Here is a 25,297-nt window from a genome sequence, read left to right as displayed (position 1 = left end):
AAAATGAGGCAATACTTTGCTTCTTACATTATATTGATAATGAGCTGTGCCCACCCCGAGATGACCCCAGTTTTGACCGTTTGTATAAACGGAGACCCCTATTAGACCATTTCAGTGCCCGGTTTTCCCAGCATTCACCCCCGAGAAGTGTTTTTCTATAGATGAATCCCTGGTACATTTGAAAGGGAGGCTTCAATTCCGCGAGTACCTGCCGGGTAAGAGGGCAAGGTATGGCATGAAGTTGTATGAGCTGTGCGAGAGTGCATCAGGGTATACCTACAAATTTAGGATATATGAAGGGAAGGACACCAGTGCTCAGCCCCCAGAATGCCCCCCTTACTGGGAGTTAATACAAAAATTGTGTGGGATTTGGTGCACCCACTGCTGGACCAGGGTTACAACCTCTACCTGGATAATTTTTATACCAGCGTCCCACTCTTCAACTGCCTCGCTTCCAGAAGTCCTGTGGCATGCGGCACTGCTAGAAGAAATATGAGAGGCCTCCCTAAGACTCTGCTTGGGCAAACACTCAGAAGGGGTGAGAGCAGGGCACATTCTATCAGCAACATATTGTGTGTCAAGTACAAGGACAAGAGAGATGCCACACCAGTACCCATGTACCTGTACGAGGTACCAGTACAGAGACCCCCAAACCAGACTGCATCCTGGACTACAATAGGTACATGGGAGGGGTGGACTTGTCAGATCAAGTCCTGAAGCCTTACAGTACTTCTGGAAGCGAGGCCACAGGCATCGTACCAGGGCAACACTTTTTAGGAGAAGTTCCCCAAACTGGCAAGAAGGGAAAAAGTCAAAAGAGGTGCAGAGTCTGCTATAAGAGGGGGATAAGGAAGGACACCATATACCAATGTGACACGTGTCCCGAAAAACCAGAGCTCTGTATGAAAGAGTGTTTTAAAATTTATCATACATCCCTTTATTTTTAATTTACCCCAGTTTTACTCGCTCTGATCCACTTCGCACAGCTTACCCCTCCTCATCTTTCCCCTCTGAGCCCTGCTGTGTGCCCAGGCAGCTGATAACAGCCACATGTAGGGTATTGCCGTACCCGGGAGAGCCAACATTACAGTTTATGAGGTGTATATCTCCGGTGGCGCATGCTGGGCGCAATATATCGGACACTGAATTGGCATATATGTATAGAAAATTGCAAATTTCACTCTGCACCAACTGCTGCACATTATCTTTTACACAATACCTGTGGGGTCAAAATGCTCACTACACCTCTAGATGAATGCCTTAAGGGGTGTAGATTTTAAAACAGGGTCACTTCTTGGGGGTTTCAACTGTACTGGTACCTTAGGGGCTTCTGCGTACAAGACTTAGCACCAGAAAAGCTCCAGTAGGCCAAATGGTGGTCCTTTCCTTCTGAGCCCTGCCGTGTGCCCAGGCAGCTAATAACAGCCACATGTAGGGTATTGCCGTACCCGGGAGAGCCCACATTACAGTTTATGGGGTGTATGTCTCCGGTGGCACATGCTGGGCACAATATATCGGACACTGACATGGCATATATATAGAAAATTGCAAATCTCACTCTGCACCATCTGCTGCGCATTATCTTTTACACAATACCTGTGGGGTCAAAATGCTCACTACACCTCTAGATGAATTCCTTAAGGGGTGTCGTTTTTAAAATGGGGTCACTTCTCGGGGGTTTCAACTGTACTGATACCTCAGGGGCTTCTGCACACTCGACTTAGCACCAGAAAATTTCCAGTAGGCCACATGGTGGTCCTTTCCTTCTGAGCCCTCCCATGGGCCCAAACGGCAGTTTATCACCACAAATAGGGTATTGCCACACTCAGGACAAATTGGGCAACAAAATGCGGTATTTTATTCCTTGTGAAAATAAGAAATTTTGAGCCAAAACTACCTCTTATTGGAAAAAATATTTTTTTTTTTGAATTCACAGCCCAATTCAAATAAATTCTGTGAAAAAACTGTGGAGTCTAAATGGTCACAACACCCATAAATGAATTCCTTGAGGGGTGTAGTTTCCAAAATGGGGTCACTTCTGGTGGGTTTCCATTGCTTTGATACCTTTGGGGCTCTGCAAATGCGACATGGCACCCGAAAACCAATCCAGCAAAATCTGGGCTCCAAAGAACACATAGCGCTCCTTTCCTTCTAATACCTCCCATGGGCCCAAACGGCAGTTTATGGCCACAAATAGGGTATTGCCGCACTCAGGACAAATTTGGCAACAAAATGGGGTATTTTATTTGTTGTGAAAATAAGACATTTTGAGCCAAAACTACATCTTATTGGAAAAAAGTTTTTTTTTTTAAATTCACAGCCCAATTCAAATAAGTTCTGTGAAAAAACTGTGGGGTCTAAATGTTCACAACACCCATAAATAAATTCCTTGAGGGGTTTTGTTTCCAAAATGGGGTCACTTTTGGTGGGTTTCCATTGCTTTGATACCTCTGAGGCTCTGCAAATGCGACATGGCACCCGAAAACCAATCCAGCAAAATCTGGACTCCTAAGAACACATAGCGCTCCTTTCCTTCTGAGGCCTCCCATGGGCCCAAACAGCAGTTTATCACCACAAATGGGGTATTGCCGCACTCAGGACAAATTGGGCAACAAAATGGGGCATTTTGTTCCCTGTGAAAATAAGAAATTCTGATCAAAAATGACATCTTATTGGAAAAATTGTCATTCTTTTAATTTCACAGCCCAATTCAAATACGCGCTGTGAAAAAACTACGGGGTCAAAATTGGAACAATAACCATTAATTAATTCCTTGAGGGGTGCAGTTTCCAAAATGGGGTCAGTTTTGGGGGATTCCTACTATTTTGGCACCTCAACACCTCTCCAAACCTGGCATGCTGCCTAAAATATATGCTAATAAAAAAGCACCACCAAAATGCACTAGGTGCTTCTTTGCTTCTGGGGCTTGTGTTTTAGTCCACGAGCGCACTAGAGCCACATGTGGGACATTTCTAAAAACTGAAGAATCTGGACAATACATATTTAGTAGTATTTCTCTGGTAAAACCTTCTTTGTTACAGAAAAAAAATAGAATAAAATTGAAATTCAGAAAGAAAAACGAAATTTGCAAATTTCACCTCCACTGTGCTTTAATTCCTGTGAAATGCCTGAAGGGTTAAAAAACTTTCTAAATGCTGTTTTGAATACTTTGAGGGGTCTAGTTTTTAAAATGGGGTGCTTTATGGGGGTTTCTAATACATAGGCCCCTCAAAGCCACTTCAGAACTGAACAGGTACCTTAAAAAAATGGCTTTTGAAATTTTCTTAAAAATATGAGAAATTGCTGTTTATGTTCTAAGCCTTGTAACGTCCAAGAAAAATAAAATAATGTTCAAAAAACGATGCCAATCTAAAGTAGACATATGGGAAATGTGAACTAGTAACTATTTTGGGTGGTATAACCGTCTGTTTTTCAAGCAGATGCATTTAAATTATGAAAAATGCTATTTTTTCTAAATTTTCTCTAAATTTTGCAATTTTTCTCAAATAAAGACTGAATATATCGACCAAATTTTACCACGAACATGAAGCCCAAAGTGTCACGAGAAAACAATCTCGGAATCGCTTGGATAGGTTTAAGCATTCCGACGTTATTACCACATAAAGTGAAATATGTCAGATTTGAAAAATGGGCTCTGAGCCTTAAGGCCCAAACTAGGCTGCGTCCTTAAGGGGTTAATAGGAGCAGAAAGATGGTAGACCTGGAGGCCTTCATTAAGCCCGCAGGCTGCCATGACAACTATCGGTGCCCTGGGATTGCGTTGCTGTGGCGCATATGGGCTCGCCCCCCTCTTTCTAACAGCTTAGATGCCTCAGTCGCTATTGACTGCGGTATCTCATTGGTTGAACGGCCAGAATCAGCGTTAGCCACGATCCTTGCCGTTAGTGCGAGTTGTCAGATGTAATACACAGCTGACGCATGCAGCATATGGAGTGGGCTCAGTCCATGAGCCTGCTCCATACTTCTCCCTCCGTAACATGACATACAGTGTCGTCAAGAAATTAATTCATGTAATTTGCCGTCATTAGGAAAAAAATAAAAATTAGGAACCCGAATAACCCCTTTAAGTTAGGAGCTGCAACTTTGGGTCTCCTGGAAAGGCTTTTAAAAGGGTACATTCACCTTTGCAGCCATTTGTTTTATTGCTCCAATGCACCTAAAACAGAAAAAATGAAGCACCTCTGAAAATAGTCTGGATTATAAGTGCTGTATTGTTTTATGTCATTAACTCCTACATAGACTTAAAATGGAAATTTGCTGTCAACTGTTTGGTCATATGACCAATGATGCCCTTACAAAGACTGAAAACCGTAAATTATCATTTTGTCATAGGTTTACATAAGGTCTACACAACTCTGATAAGCTCCTGGGAAATACGCATTTATGATTCTTGGTTAAGATTAGGGAGCCTATTTTATTGGAGTCGGTGATCCATTTAATTTGAAGATAGTTGTGCTAAATAAATATCCGCAATGCTGCACTATTCTTCGTTAAAATGACAGACACCAGATGGATTCCATAATAAGCGAATGGAATCCATGTGGCGCCAGTGGTGTCCATTATACGACAGATCCGGCAATGCATCGTGGTCTCCATTATAGACGGAAGCTACGACGAAGATGTGAAGAGAGCCTAAATTTGACTGTTCAATCTACGGCTATATTGTCACTTATTTACCTTTTAATCATTCTGAAATACAATCTTCAAACGTATAGGACTTAATAGTGTAAAACTGGACATTTACAAAGAATGTGAAAAACATCAGCAGCTCCTGTGTAGTAGACATATGTAAAGGAACGCAGCATAATCATATCAGGGTGAGAGTGCAATTCTATTTCTGGTGTCTAGGGATAGGCGGGCGCATAGTACAGTGCCCACTTATTACCTGGAGCGCCTCCGGACAGAAGCATCGCTGAATCTAAAGTCTATGTACTAGAAAAGACCGTATGTAGCTACTCAGCACCTGTGATCACTGTACATATCACTCACGTAACACAACATTACCAAATACCCTCTTATTTCATTTAAGGAGATCGCTAATGTAATACAAGTCTAAATTGCAAGTCTTTTTTTTGGGGGGGGGGGGCACACCCCTTCTACATTATGCAACCTCAACTTTATTAGATATGCAATTTAATTTAGCAATATTTAATTATGAAGCACTTTTTATTTTATTATTGGGAACAACAGCTTGCTTGTTTTCAGGAACGGACACAGGCACTACCACATTACAAGAATTCAAATATATTAAAAAGAGAATCTTTCATGGAGACTTGCACCGAAAGGGGTATTCCCAGAATCAAAAATTAGCACCTATGCACAGATTTGGTGATCATTTTCTAATCGCTGGGGGCCCCACTGCGGGAACCCCCCACCGGTTGCAAGAATGGGGGTGCTGAACTCCCCGATCCTCCTCACCACACTCCCCGCAGTGAGGAGGAGCTTGAATGGAGCGGCAGTCGAGGATGCGCATGCCAGTCTATTTAATGTCTATGAGAATGACGGAAACAGCCAAGCCATGTTTCTGTTATTCCCGTAGACTTTGAATTGAGCGGCTCCAGTCAATGTCCTTCTCACTGCCGTCGAGCACGGAGGAGGAACGAGGGAGGGGTTCAGGACCTCCTTCCTGTGATTGGGGGGGGCAGCGGTGGGGCTCACAGCGATCAGAGAATTATAACCTATCCTGTGGATAGGTGATCATTTTTTATATACTAGTACAGCCCAGAATGTACTAACGTATGACCCAAAATGGGAGTTTGGCCTTCAGAAGTAATACATAGAAAAGGCGGTGACAACCTCTGAGGGAGAAATAATGGTCGCCACTTCCTGCGGTCTAATTAAACTTAGAGAACATGTAGGTATAACGAAGATAATAATGGCTGAACAGAGATGTAAAAAACTGAACAATTCAATGGAATCATTATTATTATGTAATGCAGCAGGAAATTAAAAAGAACATATTGCTTACCCATCTCTCCCTTTACTTATAATTTTCACTTCAAAATAGTATATGCCACATGCCGCTGGAATAGGATGTGTGGCCCGCACGGATGCTGCATCTCTTGACGTTTTTCCATGTCCTGTGCAGGAACAAAAACCAAAAACATTATTATTTTGTGGATTTTTTTATGATAAGTAATGAAATGGATAGGATGTTAGAATGATTTTATTTAAAAAGTAATGCTGGACTTGTGATGATATATTCAGGCAGTACTTCTATTATTGAAAATGCTCCCTCTCTCCATGAGAAATCCTATAACAGACCAGAACACCAATTGTAAAATCCTATTTCTTTCATACCTCAATCAACTTCAATATATCGGTTAGCAGAAACCAAGTCGCCATTTACAGCAGCTTGTATCGTGCGTACGAGCAGCAGACACAGGTTGCCATAAACAGTTCATTGTCTGGTGACGGCCTGCCCGACTCCATCACCGGCTGACTCAGGCTAATAAAAATAGTGATTCATAGGATAGAAGTGCATACAATTTCTTAATATGCAAGCATAGGTGTAACTTCGGTTTAAAAAATAACAAATAATTTATAGGGCACATAGTTATGTTGGGTGCTGTTAATAGATAGACATTCCTTTCCTAAATATAAAGTTGTACGAAGATGCCGGCAGCCAAGTATGGCGCTTTTCTTCCTTTATATAGTTTCAGACAGTACAATCAGAAAACTATTAGTTTCTTGGCAGTGATATTGACGCGGAAAACGCGTTGAAATCAGCCTCTGACCTCCCATTGAAATTAAGGCATTCTGAGGCAGATTTTTTCTGCTTGCAAAAAACTGTGTGAACAGGGCCTTAAAAGAGCGATCAGTCACTAGTTTCGCAATGCCCTATCTCCTAGCTAATCTAATAGGCGCTGTCACACTGATAATGCTAGTGAAAATTATGTCCCAAAAAGTTTATTTTAAAGGTTATGAGCTTTTTTTTCTAAATATGCAAATGAGTCTTTATAAGACAACTGGTCGGTAACCGCAGCGATTCTCCTGAGGTGGAGCTACCTCACAGCCTCTGACGCTGTCCTATCAGCATGAAGCTGCTTCACACAGTATGAGAGACTGAGGCTAGAGGGAAGGAATCACTTAAAAACAGCCATTTCTCAGATGTGGACCACCTAGAACAGCGGTTCTGGTGGCACATGAAAGAGGAGATTCTAATCCTTCATATGACACCAGCAGTTCTAGCTGTGACACAACCAGAGATATCACCAGTTGAATACACAGTCGGGAATAGAAGCTGTATACTATATGATCACACTGTGTTGCTGGGCAGGGAAGGGGGAGAAGCTATAATCTGATTGGACAGAGTCATACAGAAAACATTCCACCGCCCAGAGAGAAAAGAAGAGTCACCTCCTATTTGGCTATTAGCGCCACATTACCAGATTTAGAAAAATGCTCATAACTTTGCAAATAATAAATTTTTCTTAAAACAAAATCACCCTGAAGTTATCAGCAACATGGAGATTATTAGATTAGTTAGGAGATAGGGAATTGATCAACTGGTGACAGAGCCTTAGGCCTTATTCACATGACAGTGAAAAACAGCTGTGTGATGGCTATTCTTTTAACGGCCGTCACACGGCCATTTTCAGAACAATGATGTTCTATGGGTGTACTCACACGGCCGTTTTTTTTAACGGCCCGTAAATAATGGCCGTCAGAAAATAGGACGTCCTATTCTTGCCATTTTAATGGCCCAACGACCCCCATAGAAGTCAATGGATCCGTTTTTAACGGCTGTCAATACATGTAACATTAAAAACGGATCTGTGACATGGGGCTTGGCAAGGGAACTACCAGTTCCCTTACTGGCTATCGGCGGCTCGATGACGCACACTCACAGATGCAGCGCCAACCTTTTCACGTGTGGTCTCTCGTCTTCACAGGTTCTGCGAAGGCGACTCGATGACGTAATCGCGCCGCCTTTGCAGATCCCATGCAGACAAGAGACCACACGTGAAGACGAGCTGCAAAGGTGAGTGTCATTGCGTCACCTTCGCAGATCCCGTGCAGACGAGAGACCACACGTGAAGACGAGCTGTGTGTGTGTGTATATATACACACACATATATATATATATATATATATATATATATATATATATAGGCCAAGTCTATCCTACAGTCACTACTAGTATTTTTTCCTTCTTTTGGGGTAGGGGGGGATTATAAAATACATGATGAGAACACCAACCAAGGTCTTGGCTTTGCTTATGTTAGCATTGACGCTTGAAAGGTCAAACCATATTATCTTAAAGATACTATGCATAACCAGGCTTGAAGAATGAAAGCAACAGATGCACTGAGCCTAATCTGACAGACATGTAAATGAATAAAAACTAGGGCACTCTGGTAGGAGGAACACTAAGAATAGTTCAGGTGTAGCTATCGTCAAGCTATATAAAGTGAGAACATGTTTAGTAGCTTCCTTATAAGTGGCAACAGCCTAGTGTCCCCATGACAACACTTCTTACTCTGTGCTCCGGTGGATGACTGTTAAAATGAGGTCATTATAAGGATCCATAGTGAGTCATTCACAACACGGTCCATATCTTAATACAGAGTAGGAGTCTATATTCTGCTCACAGTGCCAGGCGTCATTGATGCCTGGAAATGCTCCGGGACGCTTTAAAATCATGCTCATGAATATTATTACGGAGTTAATTTAGAGCTGGAGGGTGGCACTGGTGGCACAGTATGACAGGTAAAACAAGTACATAAGAAAAAGGTTCTCGGTACCTAACAGAAGGGAGAGCTGGAGGTAAGAAGATCGCCAGGTTGGCAGTTGTCTTTCCCCTGCGGCTTTAATCCCCTTCCTCCATTGCCTTCTCATTTATCAGCTGCCCCCAGCCCTTCGTTTATTGTCCAGCAGTGTGATCCTCCAGGGTCATTCACCCCTCCTCCATGTCTGCTGCTGACCCCCATCACTTCTCTACAGGGGGTGTCTCTCTTTCTCCACCTCACTCATTTGATCATGTGTTCTTATCTGGGTTCAAAGGTCACAGTAAAAATGTGTTGTGTTGTCACAAACTAGGGCATAAACGCACCACTTTGCCATCATTTTTTAAAAATTGTGCCAAAATTGTGCAGTTTGCCACGGTTCCTGGCACAAAACGCATTTTTTTTCTGGGATGTGTGAACCCAGCTTGACTAGAATGGGCTCAGTGCAAATCCTGCCTGACACGGCTGCACATTCATTTCTAATGGAGATAAAGAAAATAAATAAATCATCATTTGTGTAACATATCTTTTATTTGGACTGTGCATTTTTGGGATGCGCTCAACGGTACGGCTTATATTAAGCAGTGATTTACCTCGCTTCCCAGAAACACAGATTTGATAAATAAAATGGATGTCTGGGGGCAACAGGTGGAGCACACAACTGATTTGGCAAGTTCCACCATTTCAACTATTTTTGCTTTGACTTCAAGAAAGGTAATGTCCCGCACTTATGTTCAATGTGTGAGGTAAAACAGGTTTAGAATAACATAATCTCACTATTTATGCATGAAAGCATAAGTTAGGTCTAATGGCCTTTTCACATCAGCGTTGGCTTTCCGTTCTGGGGAAGCTGTGGTTTCAGTTTGACTTTCCGTTGCCGGGTTCACCCGACGGAAACCTCCGACGGAACCCCGGAACGGAAAGCCAACGCTGATGTGAACAGGCCCTAATTCACACGCACGTGTTAAACGTCCATGGGACAGCCGTTGAAACAGCGGCCGTCCCACGGACCTATGTAATTGAGTGTGGCCGTTCACATAGCCCTTGTTTCAACGGACCGTGTGAAGGGTCCGTGGGAAAATAGGACATATCCTATCTTTTCACGAAGCACGCATCTCTCCATAGACTGCAGTTTTTCACGTCCGAGATGCGCCACGCTCGTGTGAATTAGGCCTTCTAGTAATGTTTCCCAGCATCAATTTTCAGTTTTTCACACCAAATATCCCTACGTATTATTGATTTGAATTACTCCTCCTTGGATACTTCTCAATAATGCTAATAGTAGTATTTTTACACTGCTGGGAAATATGTAGTGCGACCTCTGACAGCAGGTGTGGAAAAATGCCATCTGGGTAATTGGAGTATTATTCTACAGGAGTATGAGTCAAGGGGGAACCAGTGTAGGTGGTATCATGTGACTGAAATCGCAGTTTAGCCCAGGCCTAAAGGTGAAGGTTCTCCCTCCATTTACATATAAAAATGATAAACGATGTTTGTTCAGATATTTATTTCCTTGATATATAGCAGTGAGCAGAGGACAAGTTTGATTTAAAGAGGACCTATCACTAGGGCACAGAAGTTGAACTCGTTAACCCTTTCAGGACCAGACTAATTTCCGTTTTAATGCTTTTGTTTTTTCCTCCCTGTGTTCAAAAAGGCGTAACTCTTATTTTTTTAGTTGACACAGCCATATGAGGGCTTAATTTTTACGGGACAAGTTCTACTTTGTAATGGTGCTATTTAATATTAATATTATGTGCGATGTACTGGGAAGCTGGAAAAAAAAAATCAGAATGGGTGGCATTGGAAAAAAAACACCAGTTCTGCAGTTTTCTTATGGGTTCCTTTTTTAGGGTGTTCAATGTACGGTGAAAATGACAAGTTATATTTATTCTGCGGGTCAGTACGAGCACGGGGATGCCAAATTTATGTCGTTGTTGTTATGTTTTAGTACTTTTAAAAAAAAATTAAGAGTTTGGAAGAAACTAAAAATTCTTTGCATCGCCATATTTTAACCCCCGTAACTTTTTTATATTTCTGTGTACAGAGCTCTGTAAGGTGTAATTTTGTGTGTGGAAAGGTTTAGCTTGTATTAATACCATTTTGGTGCATGTCGGGCATTTTGATCACTTTTTATTCATTTTTTGGGGGGGGGGGGACGGGGAGGTGTGAAGTGACAAAAAAACAGCAATTCGGCAATTGAAATTTTTTTCCTCGCTACGGCGTTCACCATATTGGATAAAATATTTTTATAGTTCCGCCATTTTCAGACGCGGGCATATCTAATGTCTTTATGTTTATTATTGTTTATTTCTTTTTATATGTGATCCAGGGAAAGGGGGGTGATTTTCTTCTTTTTTTTTTTAAACTTTTATTTAGCCCCCCTAGGGGCTTGAGCCTGCGATTATTAGATCGCTTCTGCCATAGACTTCAATATCACAATATTGCAGTCTATGCCAAATTTTCTATAGCAGGACTGGGAGCTTTCAGAAGGCTTCCAGCTGCTAGAGTAGTACACCGTTTCCCGCGATCTCGGCCCCCAGTGGAAGTAAAAACCCCTCAGATGCCGAAGGTCACATCTGACACTGGCATCTGAGGGGTTAAATGCTTGCGATCAGAATTTTCTGATTGCATGCATTGCCGCTGGGTCCCTGCTGTCCAACACAGCAGAGACAGAGAACCGGCGGCTATGGTGCCTGCTCTGCTTCTGAGCGGGCGCAATATTTAAAAGACCTTTTCCTGACGTAGATCTATAGATTTAGGGTTATCGGACCTGAATAGCGTTCTCTCCCTGATTCCAGCGCTTTTTTTTTTTTCCTGCCCCCCCTCTCCGTTCAAGAGATATGGCCTACTGTTGTGTTGGCTCCCTAAATGCTAATTTGCCATATTAACCAACGTTGTGGAGATAGCATCCCCGCCTCTGATGCTGACCAATAAGTGCGAGGCAGCTTGAGGGTAGTACACGCCCTATTGGCTAACAGCAAACTAGCATAGAGGCAGCGAACACAACAGTGGGCCAGATCTCTGGAAAGGGTGGTCCGGAGAGAAAAAAAAAATCAGTGCTGGAATCAGGGAGGCAGAGCTATTCAGTTCCGTGAACCAGTTCAACTTATGTGACAGGTCCGCTTTAAATTCATACAAAGTACACTAAAATATGCAGATTTAATTACGATAAAATTGCAACATCTCATAATGGAAAAATCTAGTCAGGAACTCCTTGAGTCAGATTACTTGGCCTATATGCTGCCAGGGTTAGTGTACCAGGGAAGCAGTCACTGCCAGCTCAGTGTTGCTCAACAGTCAATCCAAGCTGAAACATTTCACCTTGTGTTTCTAGACTCAAACAGAATTACAAAGTGTCAATTTACCACAGATCTTGGCAGTAAGTTGCTTCTATGTTTGAGTCAGTGAATATAAATCGGTCATTTCCTTGCCTTCTATTCTATAGGATCCACTTAACCCAGTCCGACATGGAGCTGTACAAACTGCATAAGACATGGCTTAGGTCTTTCGCCAGCCTTTTATATCATTGCTAGGAAAATATGTCATATTTCTAATACCACTGCTTTTACTAAAAATAAAAAATAAACAATAAAAAGGGAAACTTATCAATAAATAGAAATTAAAAATTGAGGCTGTTTCACCAGCTGTGCCTCCCCTTTCTCCCTGCCCAAGGCGGCCTGTATGCTCCTTATAGGACCGCTGTGAGTAATAGGTCTGGCACTTTATGAGTAAAACAGCTGATGTATTGGGGAATGCAGTCAATCCATTATAAGGAATGCTCTGAACAGTGAAAAGAAACTGAGCCCAGATGGATATCAAAGGATAAAAGTAGAAAATGTATGCCGTGAAAATACGCATTTGTAAATTTACCCTTAAAGGGGTTGCCCCATGAAAGACATTTATCACCTATCCACAGGATTGTTTGCGCTTTGGCCGGGGACTCCATAGTTTAAAGACTAGGACATCACTGTCCATATATGGACAGTGATTTCAGGGACTCCCTCCAGTAGCGGAATCCCCGGCCAGAGCGTTCCCGATACTTTGGCTGTGAATGCCAAGTTTTTAAAGCTCCTAAGACAGGAGTTCCCCAAGAGCTTTCCCGGGCACAGCGCTTGAAATAGCACGGGGAGTTCAGGAAACGTATCCCACTGTATGCCTATACAGTGGGACACGTCGCTAACTTTAGTCTGAGGTATATGTTGAGACTCCTCCCAAAGTGAACCAGGCCTAAGATGCAAGTTTTTTTGATTCTTAGTGAAAATGGTCTTTAAATAAGCTTTTGGATCCCTAGAAAATTGATGCTCCATGGTGTCCAGCACCACATGATTGGGGCAGCTACCCACAGCAGTGACATGTCATTCATAAAAAACATAGCCGAATATAAAAAAAACCCCCACAAATATTCCATTTTGTTTTTACATTTTGAGCCACTTGATTTTTTTTCAATGCTAAAAAGTAGTTTTAAATGTAGACCTATTAGTACACTTCCCAACCGTTCCGGATTCGGCATATGTGTGGGCATTATACATTATGGGGAACTAAGGGGGGCATTTACTGTACTGGATAGCTAAGGGGGCATTATACTCCATGGGGACAGCTGTGGAAGCATTACACTGCATGGGGGCATCTGCATTATGCTGTGTGGGGGCTTCTGCATGGGCATTATACTGCGTGGGGGCATCTGCATAGGCACTATACTGCGTGGGGGCATCTGCATAGGCACTATACTGCGTGGGGTCATCTGCATAGGCACTATACTGCGTGGGGTCATCTGCATAGGCACTATACTGCGTGGGGTCATCTGCATAGGCACTATACTGCGTGGGGGCATCTGCATAGGCATTATACTGCGTGGGGGCATCTGCATAGGCATTATACTGCGTGGGGGCATCTGCATAGGCATTATACTGCGTGGGGGCATCTGCATAGGCATTATACTGAGTGGAGCATCTGCATAGGCATTATACTGCGTGGGGGCATCTGCATAGGCATTATACTGCGTGGGGGCATCTGCATAGGCATTATACTGCGTGGGGGCATCTGCGTAGGCATTATACTGCGTGGGGGCATCTGCGTAGGCATTATACTGCGTGGGGGCATCTGCGTAGGCATTATACTGCGTGGGGGCATCTGCGTAGGCATTATACTGCGTGGGGGCATCTGCGTAGGCATTATACCGCGTGGGGGCATCTGCGTAGGCATTATACTGCGTAGGGGCATCTGCATAGGCATTATACTGCGTGGGGGCATCTGCATAGGCATTATACTGCGTGGGGGAATCTGCATAGGCATTATACTGCGTGGGGGCATCTGCATAGGCATTATACTGCGTGGGGGCATCTGCATAGGCATTATACTGCGTGGGGGCATCTGCGTAGGCATTATACTGCGTGGGGGCATCTGCGTAGGCATTATACTGCGTGGGAGCATCTGCATAGGCATTATACTGCGTGGGGGCATCTGCATAGGCATTATACTGCGTGGGGGCATCTGCATAGGCATTATACTGCGTGGGGGCATCTGCATAGGCATTATACTGCGTGGGCGCATCTGCATAGGCATTATACTGCGTGGGGGCATCTGCATAGGCATTATGCTGCGTGGGGGCATCTGCATAGGCATTATGCTGCGTGGGGGCATCTGCGTAGGCATTATACTGCGTGGGGTATCTGCGTAGGCATTATACGGTGTGGGGGTATCTGCGTAGGCATTATACGGTGTGGGGGTATCTGTGTGGGTCAGCTATTTGGCATTATACTGTGTGGGGGGTTCTATGGGGCCATTATACTGTAAGGAGGCACTATGGGAGCATGATACCGTGTGGGCTGAACTGGGTGTGTATAGGCGGGTATTGGGCTTGGTTAGAGGCGTGGCTTTACAGGGAAACAATATGTGCACCGCATCTGTTGTCCCTCTTTACAGTACTGCATAGTTGGGAGGAACCTGTAGAGACCTATACTCCAGTGCTATAGACCAATACTAAAGAGACAGCATATAAGGACTATTACTAAATGCTGCCTTTATCTTTCCAGGATTGTTGTAGCTGACGGGGCAGTGTAATTTATAACACTAAACTGACAAGGGGAAGCACAGCTGTTACCCACCAAAAAGAGCACATTGTACAGCAACAAAAACAAGACTGTGTGGAGATGACCACACCTACTACACAACTATTGAACATACTGTACTCCGGAAACCATTTTGTGAAAGCCGACTAAAAATAGCATAGCCAGACTGCGAGGTATAATTTTCTATACTGGAAAACACTGGTTCTACTTACAACTTGGGTGACCTCAAGGAAATGTAACAGAAGCGGTGTGTAATGTGAAGACGCAATCTGACTTCTGGCACACAAATATTAAGGATTGACATGTACAGAAAGATCTCAAAATAATGTAAGGTGCATTTAACACGAAGAGCTATGTAAATGTTTGAAAGTTTTTTTTCTTTTTAATAAAAATGTGTATTAGTGTGCGTTGATCAACTTCGTAAATAGATTTTATTAAAAATGATTCATACTTTTTAAGATACCGCTGCTCTGTATTCTCCATACAGAACAGATGTATCTAGCGATTTTCACTGAATGGGTCAGTCCCACGGACCTAACGGGTTCAGTGACGATCCACCTGTAAACTATCACATCGAAGTTCATAACTTAGGGCCTGTTCACATCATCATTGGGCTTCCGTTCGACCTTTCCATCAGAGGAACCGATGAACGGAAAGCCAAACGGAAACAATAGCTTCCATTAGAATTACCATCTAATTCAATAATAATGCTTCCATTGCAATTTGTTTCCGTTCCGTAAGGTTTCCGTTTCTTTAGCGGAAACAACAGCGTAGTCAAAACACTTTCAAACATTTACATAGCCTTTAACCCTACAAGTTTCTTTGCTTAGGGGGGGGGGGAAATGTCTCAGAACCCAGTAACTTTGTAATGAAAGCTCTACACACGTTATCTTGAAGAATTAAGCGTGAATAAGTATAAACATATGTATTTTGAATACCCTTTGAGATTCTGATACTTTTGCTTCCTCTCCATTGGATTCCCTGGTTGTGAGCGAATGACATAACTAGTATGTGGAGAACAGCACGAGCAGACAAGACTATGACTGTTCCAACGCATACCAAGTCATCATCATGTGCAGCTCTGTCAGAGTCTTTATCATCTACACGTGCCATCATTCCTGCATATTCTGCGCATGCACATTGCTTTATTTTCAAATCGGTGCCCATCAAAGTCAATTATAGGTGATAAATGTATGATCGCTGTGGATCAGACCAATGGAACCCCCATCGATCATGAGACCGAAGGTCCGGTGTACCCAGTGTAAATAGAGTGGCTATCACACGTTTGCACTACTGTTCCATTCATTCTCTACAGGGAGTGACGGAGGTAGCCGAGCACTGTACTCGGCTATTTCGGTCAGTCCCATAGAGAAAGACTGGAGTGGTCGAGCCATTAATGGAGCCATGACATGATGGATTCATTTTCAAACAGATCCCAGTGAATCCCAATGGATCCCATTTACTTAGTATTTTTGATAGCTGCTGACTACACTATTCTGGTTGTCAAAAGCAACAGTACCCGGACAGAACGATAAAACATCAAATATGTCAACAGAGCCTTAGAAAGGAGAAAGCAGTCTTGTGGTGCCCCTGGAAAACAGCTGAGAACATGTAAAGTAAAATATATATATATATATACACACACACACACACACACACATATATACACACACACACACACACACACACACACACACACACACACACATCTTTTCCCAAAGTAAGTGATGCACACGCACCCGGCCATCCACAAGATGTAGAAATAAAAACGTGACATTAGACCAGGCCACCTTCTTCCATTGATCCAGTTCTTAATGCTCACGTTCCCATTGTTGGCGCTTTTGGCGGTGGACAGGGATCAGCATGGGCACTCTAACTGGTCTGAGGCTACACAGCACCACACGCAGCAAGCTGCAATGCACGGTGTATTCTGACACCTCTCTATCAAAGCCAGCATTAGAAACATGTAACTTATAATTACTTAACTTCGCATAATACCTAGAAATGAATGATAAAAAGTAAAACAGGAGATATATTTGCCCCCACTGTTTACGGGACCCATGTTCTCGTAAACTACCCCACCGGAATACCCTTTAATCTACTGCTGATCGGTTCCATTATTCCTGCTGGGGATAGGCTATGGCATACAAAATATACATATATATATAGTAACACACACACACACACACACACACACACACACACACACACACACACACACACACACACACACACACACACACACACACAGCAATTGAAGTTTAGACTTTCAGGTTTAATTCAAGGGGTTGAACAAAAAATATCCTGTGAAACGTTTAGGAATTGCAACCATTTTTCTACACCGCCTCCTCATTTCAGGGGCTCAAAAGTAATTGGACAAATTACCATTACCATAAATAAAATGTTTTTTTTAATACTTTGTAGAGAATCCTTTGCAGGCAATGACTGCGTGAAGCCTGGAACCCATGGACATCACCAAACGCTGGGTTTCCTCCTTTGTAAATCTTTGCCAGGCCTTTACTGCAGCGTCTTCAGTTGTTGCTTGTTTGTGGGTCTTTCTGCCTTAAGTTTTGTCTTAAGCAAGTAAAATGCAGCTCAATCGGGTTGAGATCTGGTGAATTACTTGTCCATTGCAGAATATTCCACTTCTTTGCTTTGAAAAACTCCTGGGTTGCTTTCGCAGTATGTTTTGGGCCATTGTCCATCTGTACTGTGAAGAGACGTCCAATCAACCTTGCTGCATTTGGTTGAATCTGAGCAGAAAGTATATCCCTGAACACTTCAGAATTCATCCGGCTGCTTCTATATTCTGTCACATCATCAATAAACACTAGTGACCCAGTGCCTTTGGCGGCCATGCATGACCATGTCATCACACTGCCTCCACCATGTTTTACAGAGGATACGGTATGCTTTGGATCATGAGCCGTTCCAAGCCTTCTCCATACTTTCTTCCTCCCATCATTCTCGTACAGGTTGATCTTAGTTTCATCTGTCCAATGAATGCTGTTCCAGAACTGGGCGGCTTTTTTATATGTTGTTTGGCAAAGTCTAATCTGGCCTTTCTATTTTTGAGGCTGATTAATGGTTTGCACCTTGTGGTGAACCCTCTGTATTTGCGCTCATGAAGTCTTCTCTTTATGGTAGACTTAGATACTGATACACCGACTTCCAGGAGTGTTCTTCACTTGAGTAGATGTTGTGAAGGGGTTTTACTTCACCATGGAAAGGATTCTGCAATCATCTACCACTGTTGTCTTCCGTGGAGGTCCAGGCCTTTTGGAGTTCACGAGATCACCAGTGCGCTCTTTTTTTCAAGAATGTAGCAAACTGTTGATTTGGACACTCCTAACATTTGTGCCATCTCTCTGATGGATTTCTTCATTTTTTTTAGCCTAACGATGGTCTGTTGCACTTGAATTGAGAGCTCCTTTGACCTCATGTTGTAGGTTCACAGCAACAGCTTCCAAATACAAATGCCACACCTGGAATCAACTCCAGACATTTTACCTGCTTAATTGATGATGGGTTAAAGGGAATGTGTTGCCAGAAAAACATGTTTTTTTTTTTTTAATTAAACATTTAGTGTGTAGGTGATTAAACATTGTTCAAATTTTTTTTATTTTTTTCACGAGTCAGGAAATATTATAAATTAGATTCTAATTTATAATATTTCCCATTGCTGGTCACTAGATGGAGCTATTCCCAAAATTGCAGCATTGCAAAATTGGGTAAAAAGCCCTCGCTCTAGTGAGCTCTCAGCATCCCCCCCTCCTTTATCCTGGCTAGTGCCGGGATAAACGAGGGGTTTGAACGGTCTAACCTCCTACACTGTGTGTCGCCATTTTTTGAGCTAACACACAGTGTAGAAGGTTAACATACAGTAGTAAACGTACACAAACACGAACATACATTGAAATCTCTTACCTGCTCCTGCCGCCGCGGCTCCCTCCGGCCCGTCCGCTGCCGCTGGTCCAAGTGCACAAGTCCGGAAGCCGCGACCGGAAGTAGTAATCTTACTGTCCGGCCGCGACTTCCGGTCCACAGGAAAATGGCGCCGGACGGCGCCAATTTCAAATTGGACTGTGTGGGAGCGGCGCATGCGCAGTTCCCACACAGACGGCGTACACAGAAGTGGATGGGACGGGAGCCGTTCGCAAAAAATGGCAGCCCCCATAGGGAAGAAAAAGTGTAAAAATAAGAAAAAGTAAAACACAAACACACTAATAAATATAAACGTTTTTAATAAAGCACTAACATCTTTAACATATGAAAAATAAATTTGTGATGACACTGTTCCTTTAACAGGGGGATAGCCCATTAAATAGCTTTTGAGATAATTGTCCAATTACCTTTGCTCCTTTGAAAAAAAGGCAGCTACATATTAAAGAGCTGTAATTCCTAAACCCTTCCTCAAATTAGGATGTGAATACCCTCAAATTAAAACTGAGTCTCTGCACTTTAAGCCCATATTGATTATATAACTGCATATTCAATATGTTTTGTTAAACAGCTAAAATGCCAAAACTGGTCACCGTCCAAATAATTCTGGACCCAACTGTATATACACTACCGTTCAAAAGTTTAGGGTCACTTAGAAATTTCCTTATTTTTTAAAGAAAAGCAGTTTCTCTCAATGAAGATAACATTAAATTAATAAAAAATACACTCTATATATTGTTAATGTGCTAAATGACTATTCTAGCTGCAAACGTCTGTTTTTTAATGAAATATCTACATAGGTGTATAGAGGCCCATTTCCAGCAACCATCACTCCAGTGTTCTAATGGTACATTGTGTTTGCTAACTGTGTTAGAAGGCTAATGGATGATTAGAAAACACTTGAAAACCCTTGTGCAATTATGTTAGCACCGCTGTAAACACTTTTGCTGTTTAGAGGAGCTATAAAACTGACCTTCCTTTGAGCTAGTTGGGAATCTGGAGCATTACATTTGTGGGTTCGATTAAACTCTCAAAATGGCTAGAAAAAGAGAGCTTTCATGTGAAACTCGACAGTCTATTCTTGTTCTTAGAAATGAAGGCCATTCCATGCGAGAAATTGCCAAGAAACTGAAGATTTCCTACAACGGTGTGTACTACTCCATTCAGAGGACAGCACAAACAGGCTCTAACCGGAGTAGAAAGAGAAGTGGGAGGCCCCACTGCACAACTGAGCAACAAGACAAGTACATTAGAGTCTCTAGTTTGAGAAATAGACGCCTCACAGGTCCTCAACTGGCAGCTTCATTAAATAGTACCCGCAAAACGCCAGTGTCAACGTCTACAGTGAAGAGGCGACTCCGGGATGCTGGCCTTCAGGGCAGAGTGGCAAAGAAAAACCCATATCTGAGACTGGCTAATAAAAGGAAAAGATTAATATGGGCAAAAGCACACAGACATTGGACAGAGGAAGATTGGAAAAAAGTGTTATGGACAGACGAATCAAAGTTTGAGGTGCTTGGATCACACAGAAGAACATTTGTGAGACGCAGAACAACATAAAGATGCTGGAAGAGTGCCTGACGCCATCTGTCAAGCATGGTGGAGGTAATGTGATGGTCTGGGGTTGCTTTGGTGCTGGTAAAGTGGGAGATTTGTACAAGGTAAAAAGGATTTTGAATAAGGAAGGCTATCACTCCATTTTGCAACGCCATGCTATACCCTGTGGACAGCGCTTGATTGGAGCCAATTTCATCCTACAACAGGACAATGACCCAAAGCACACCTCCAAATTATGCAAGAACTATTTAGGGAAGAAGCAGGCAGCTGGTATTCTATCTGTAATGGAGTGGCCAGCGCAGTCACCAGATCTCAACCCCATAGAGCTGTTGTGGGAGAAGCTTGCCCATCAAGCCAATCCAACTTGTGGGAGGGCCTTCTGGAAGCATGGGGTGAAATTTCTCCCGATTACCTCAGCAAATTAACAGCTAGAATGCCAAAGGTCTGCAATGCTGTAATTGCTGCAAATGGAGCATTCTTTGACGAAAGCAAAGTTTGAAGGAGAAAATTATTATTTCAAATAAAAATCATTATTTCTAACCTTGTCAATGTCTTCACTATATTTTCTAATCACTTTGCAACTCATTTGATAAATATAAGTGTGAGTTTTCATGGAAAACACAAAATTGTCTGGGTGACCCCAAACTTTTGAACGGTAGTGTATATATATATATATATATATATATATATATATATATATATATATATATATATATATATCAATGGAACAGGATTTTTAAGACGGATTGAGGATCGGATACATTTTTGTCTGCATCAACTCATAGGTGTTAGAGCTATAAATGGTCACACCAATCTCAAATGGTTTCTTAGCTAGCTTGCAAATTCAGGGGCTGTGCCTGCCTGCTCTTACACTTTTTGCCCTATGGACAGAACTGGTAACTCCGATATTAACAGCTTTGTAATAACCACCACAAAATCGAGCTATTGCATTGTCGGAGGATTATCATAGAAAGCTATTTTATTGTGAGGGGTCTTTCACGCATCTAAACAATTCACAGGACAGCTTCAGAGGATGAATATAGGATTACAGGGAAAACATAGGCATCAATGAAAAGGAATATAATAGGAGGGATGGACAAATACGGTTGACTTTAATAGAAAGTTAGACTACACCTAGAAGCAATTTTACCGTTTGGTTCAGAAAAATTAATTTCAATACAAATAAAACGGTTACCTAATTTTAAAAACACAAATTTGTAGTGTTCAGTGACCTTTTACGTTTAACAATTTCGAGGAAAAAAGTTGCTAGAAGTCTCCCACTCATTCCTTGAACGAAGGGGCAGAAGTGCTTAGCTGAAGACCGTGCCTCTTTGGTCCCTCGTGGGAGAGGTGTGGTAAAGCCATGTACAGGGTGTAGACTGTTGTGCCCATACACTGCTCTCTTGGAAGAGCTGAAAAAAGATGTTCAGAGACAAAGGGGTACGAAGTTTAGCCGAGTATTTCTGCCCCTTAGTTCTAAGGTTCAGTGGAGGTCTCAGGGCCTAGAACCTCATAGATCAAAACGGGTGAGGTTTTTTAAACGACCCTTCAATATGTAGTCAAGATTATACTAAATTTAATTTATAAAAAATAATGTTACATGTTAAAACTTAGCAGAGATTGTTTTCGAAGTTGTCATTTTACTGTTTCCACCAGGCATCTTCTACACCGGTGTTCTGCAAGCAGTGGCTCATCATGGCCTTTGCATGTGACTTATTTACAAAGCAAGACAATTTACTATGGACTTTAGTAGCCAGTTATACCACATCCATAGCAAGGCAAGAACATCCATAGATAGACATCAACATAAAAGATTAGACAACACCCTAAAGACACTTTTACATGGGCCGATGATCGTGAGGTTCCAGATCATTGCACTCTGTAAATAGGGCAAAGCCCAGCAGATGAAAGCTCATTCATCGGCTGATCGCATCTTTTATGCAGCCCAAAAAAAATGGTCTCTAGTCGGCAGGACATCTCCCTGTGTAAATAGGGGATGTGCTCCCGACATGATAGAAATGCATGGGGACAAACTATAGTGATAGTTAGTGACAATGCTTGAGGTTCCGTGCTCCTTGTGAATGGAGCAAACCAGCGCCGATAGACGTGCTGTATTGTCGATCGGCGCACCTTAAAGTTGGTTAATCTTTTGAGCAGCAACTTTGTAGCTGCATTGGCTACCAGGCTCCTGAAATTTTGCAAGCCCATTCATATTGAGTGACACTTAATAAAAGTACATTAATCTGGCTATAATAATAACAGAATTGTGTGCCTATTCTGCAAACAATCTAATGTGTAAGATAAGCATCGGCAGAGGAATCTGACAGTTGCTTATGTTCCCTATGGCAATAAACATGCAAGTTCAGCATGCTTATGGGGTAATCAGGAAAAAATAGTTAAAAGCTTTGTAACCCCTTCAGGGCCAGGCCATTATTTGTCATTTCATTGTCGTTTCTAAATGACATTCACTCTGCAGGTTAAATATTATTATACACAGTCGAGTCCCATTAGGACGACCACTAGCTAATATCCAGAGTAACCGCCATGTGCAGCATGGACAGCAGCTAGACGGCTGGGAGTGACTCAATAAGGTTGTCTCCGGTGTCTGGAGCCATGCTGACTGCAGTGCATCCCACATTTGCTGGAGGGTGCGTGGGGAAGGATCTATAGAGCGAATAAGAGGTTAAAGTCTGGCAAATTAGGAGGCCAGGGAAGTACTTGGAAGTCTTGGTCGTGCTCTTCCAACCACTGTCGGACGTTTCTAGCCGTGTGACATGTCACATTGTCTTGCTGGAAGATTCCATCTGCCCCAGGGAAGACAAACAGTCTGGGTGGACGTGATCTGCGACGATGGATTAATACTAAAATCGGTGCCTTCTACATAGATAAGTGGACCCAGAAAATGCCATGAAAAAATTCCCCAGACCAGAACGCTGCCGCCACCAGCTTGTGTTCTTCCAGCAACGGTTGCAGGGTGTTTGTTCTCTGATGTTTATCGCCTGACACGCCAACGTCCATCCATTCAATGAAGCAGAAAAAGTGACTCATCGGGGAAGGCAACCCTTTGCCCATCGGTGGTCCAATTCCGATGCTGCTGTGCAAATTGAAGCCTTTTTTTCCAATGCATCTTTGTTAGCATAGGAGCAGTGACCATCCGTCTGCTTCGGAGCCCCATACGCAATAGGGATCGCTGAACTGTTGTTTTAGACACACGTGTGGTAGCCCCCTGGTTGATTTTCACAGCGAGCTGCTCCACTGTAGCGTGTTGATCCTGGCCGTTAGTGCGAATTGTCAGCTGTAAACCACAGCTGACACCCGCAGTGAATAGAGCCCGCTCCATACTTCTCTCCCTGCGCCATTTACAGTTACGTCATGGTGCGGAAAGGGGTTACTGCATATTACTGCACACAGAACAGTAATATGGCACCCCAAAATTATGGGACTCTACTGTAATTTGGTATGACTTTGGTTTCATAGTCTGGCTTTTTCTGCATAGGGGAGATATCCGTAATATGGCACCACAACGAGACATATAAGACAACATATGGCAGCACACAGAGCGTATGGCTCCATAATATGGAGTAGAAAATACTTCATCTGCACGAGGCCCATTGTGTGGCCAGTTATAGACATGAAAAAGACAAGTGGTGCACTTTCGTACGAATATTTTTATAAACCCTTTCTGCATTTCAACTTACTTTATTAAATCTGCAATCGAATATAATAGTACAGCCAGTGGATGGCACAGGCACAAAAGCGGTGACCACGCCATAAGGAGAGGGTGTCGGATGTAATATATAGCAGACATCCGACTGCAACGGCCAGGATCGGAGGTAACTTAGTCACCCCAATGACAACCACAATGCAATGCGGGGAGTGGGCTTCGGCTGTGCCTTTATTACGGACAGGCAATAATGCTTTGTTATACTCCGTATAGCATAGCATTATAGTAGTGATCAAGCAATCGCATTGTGAACTCTTCTAGTGCGATTAACCCCTTCCTGACAACCGCCGTATATATAGGGCGCTGTCGGGAAGGTGTTCCCGCAAACTGCAGTACAGTTACGTCGCAGTGATGGTGCGGTCTCAGAAGCGGAGCCCGCGCCATCACCGCGGGGTGACAGCTGTATTATAGAGCTGGCACCCTCCTGTAACGGCCAGGACTGGAGCTATTCTCCGATCCAGCAGATTAACCCCTCAGATGCTGCGCTCAATAGAGCGCAGCATCTGAGAGGTTCTAACCCGACCGGCAACCAAATAATGGCCTCCGTGTCTGCCTTGTATGGAAGCCGCCGATAAGGACCCGCCTTTTACAATAAATATTGAGTTGCGTTTCTCTGCTAAAACCTGTGTTACAAAAAAAAAAATGGATTAAAAATGAATTTCTGCAAAAAAATAATGAAATTTGGAAATTTCACCTCTACATTGCTTTAATTCTTGTGAAACGCCTAATGGGTTAAGAAACTTTCTAAATGTGGTTTTGAATACTTTGAGGGGGTGACGTTTTTAAAAAAGGGGTCACTTATTGGAGGTTTCTAATATATAAGGCCCTCAAAGCCACTTCACAACTGAACCGGTCCCTGTAAAAATAGCCTTTTGAAATAGTCTTTAAAATGTGCGAAATTGCTGCTCAAGTTCTAAGCCTCGTAACGTCGTAGAAAAATAAAAGGATCTTCAAAAAACGATACCAATCTAAAGTAGACATATGGGGATATTAATTAGCACAATTTTGTGTCATATAACTGCCTGTATTACAAGCAGATACATTTAAATTTAGAAAAATTTAAATTTTTTCACAAAATGTGGGTGTTTTTCCACTATTAAATACTGAATGTATTGGGCAAATTTTGCCAGTAACAAAGTCCAATGTGTCACGAGAAATCAATCTCAGAATCGCTTGGATAGGTAAAAGCATTCCGAAGTTATTACCACATAAAGTGAAACATGTCAGATTTGAAAAATGAGGCTCTGTTAGGA

At 42.7% G+C, this 25,297-nt stretch overlaps 1 protein-coding gene across 1 annotated transcript in view; it reads right to left on the bottom strand.

Moving 5' to 3' along the window:
* Positions 1 to 25,297, bottom strand: part of RANBP9 (RAN binding protein 9) — a 74,196-nt gene that overhangs the window by 24,190 nt on the left and 24,709 nt on the right. Inside the window, exon 2 of the mRNA XM_075826617.1 lies at positions 5,990 to 6,101. Coding sequence (XP_075682732.1) covers positions 5,990 to 6,101 — 112 coding nt within the window. The remainder of the gene's footprint in view (positions 1 to 5,989; positions 6,102 to 25,297) is intronic.

This window comes from Rhinoderma darwinii, chromosome 5, assembly GCF_050947455.1.
Source record: "Rhinoderma darwinii isolate aRhiDar2 chromosome 5, aRhiDar2.hap1, whole genome shotgun sequence".
Classification (NCBI taxonomy): Eukaryota; Metazoa; Chordata; class Amphibia; order Anura; family Rhinodermatidae; genus Rhinoderma; species Rhinoderma darwinii.
This window is presented reverse-complemented; position numbering and strand designations above follow the sequence as displayed.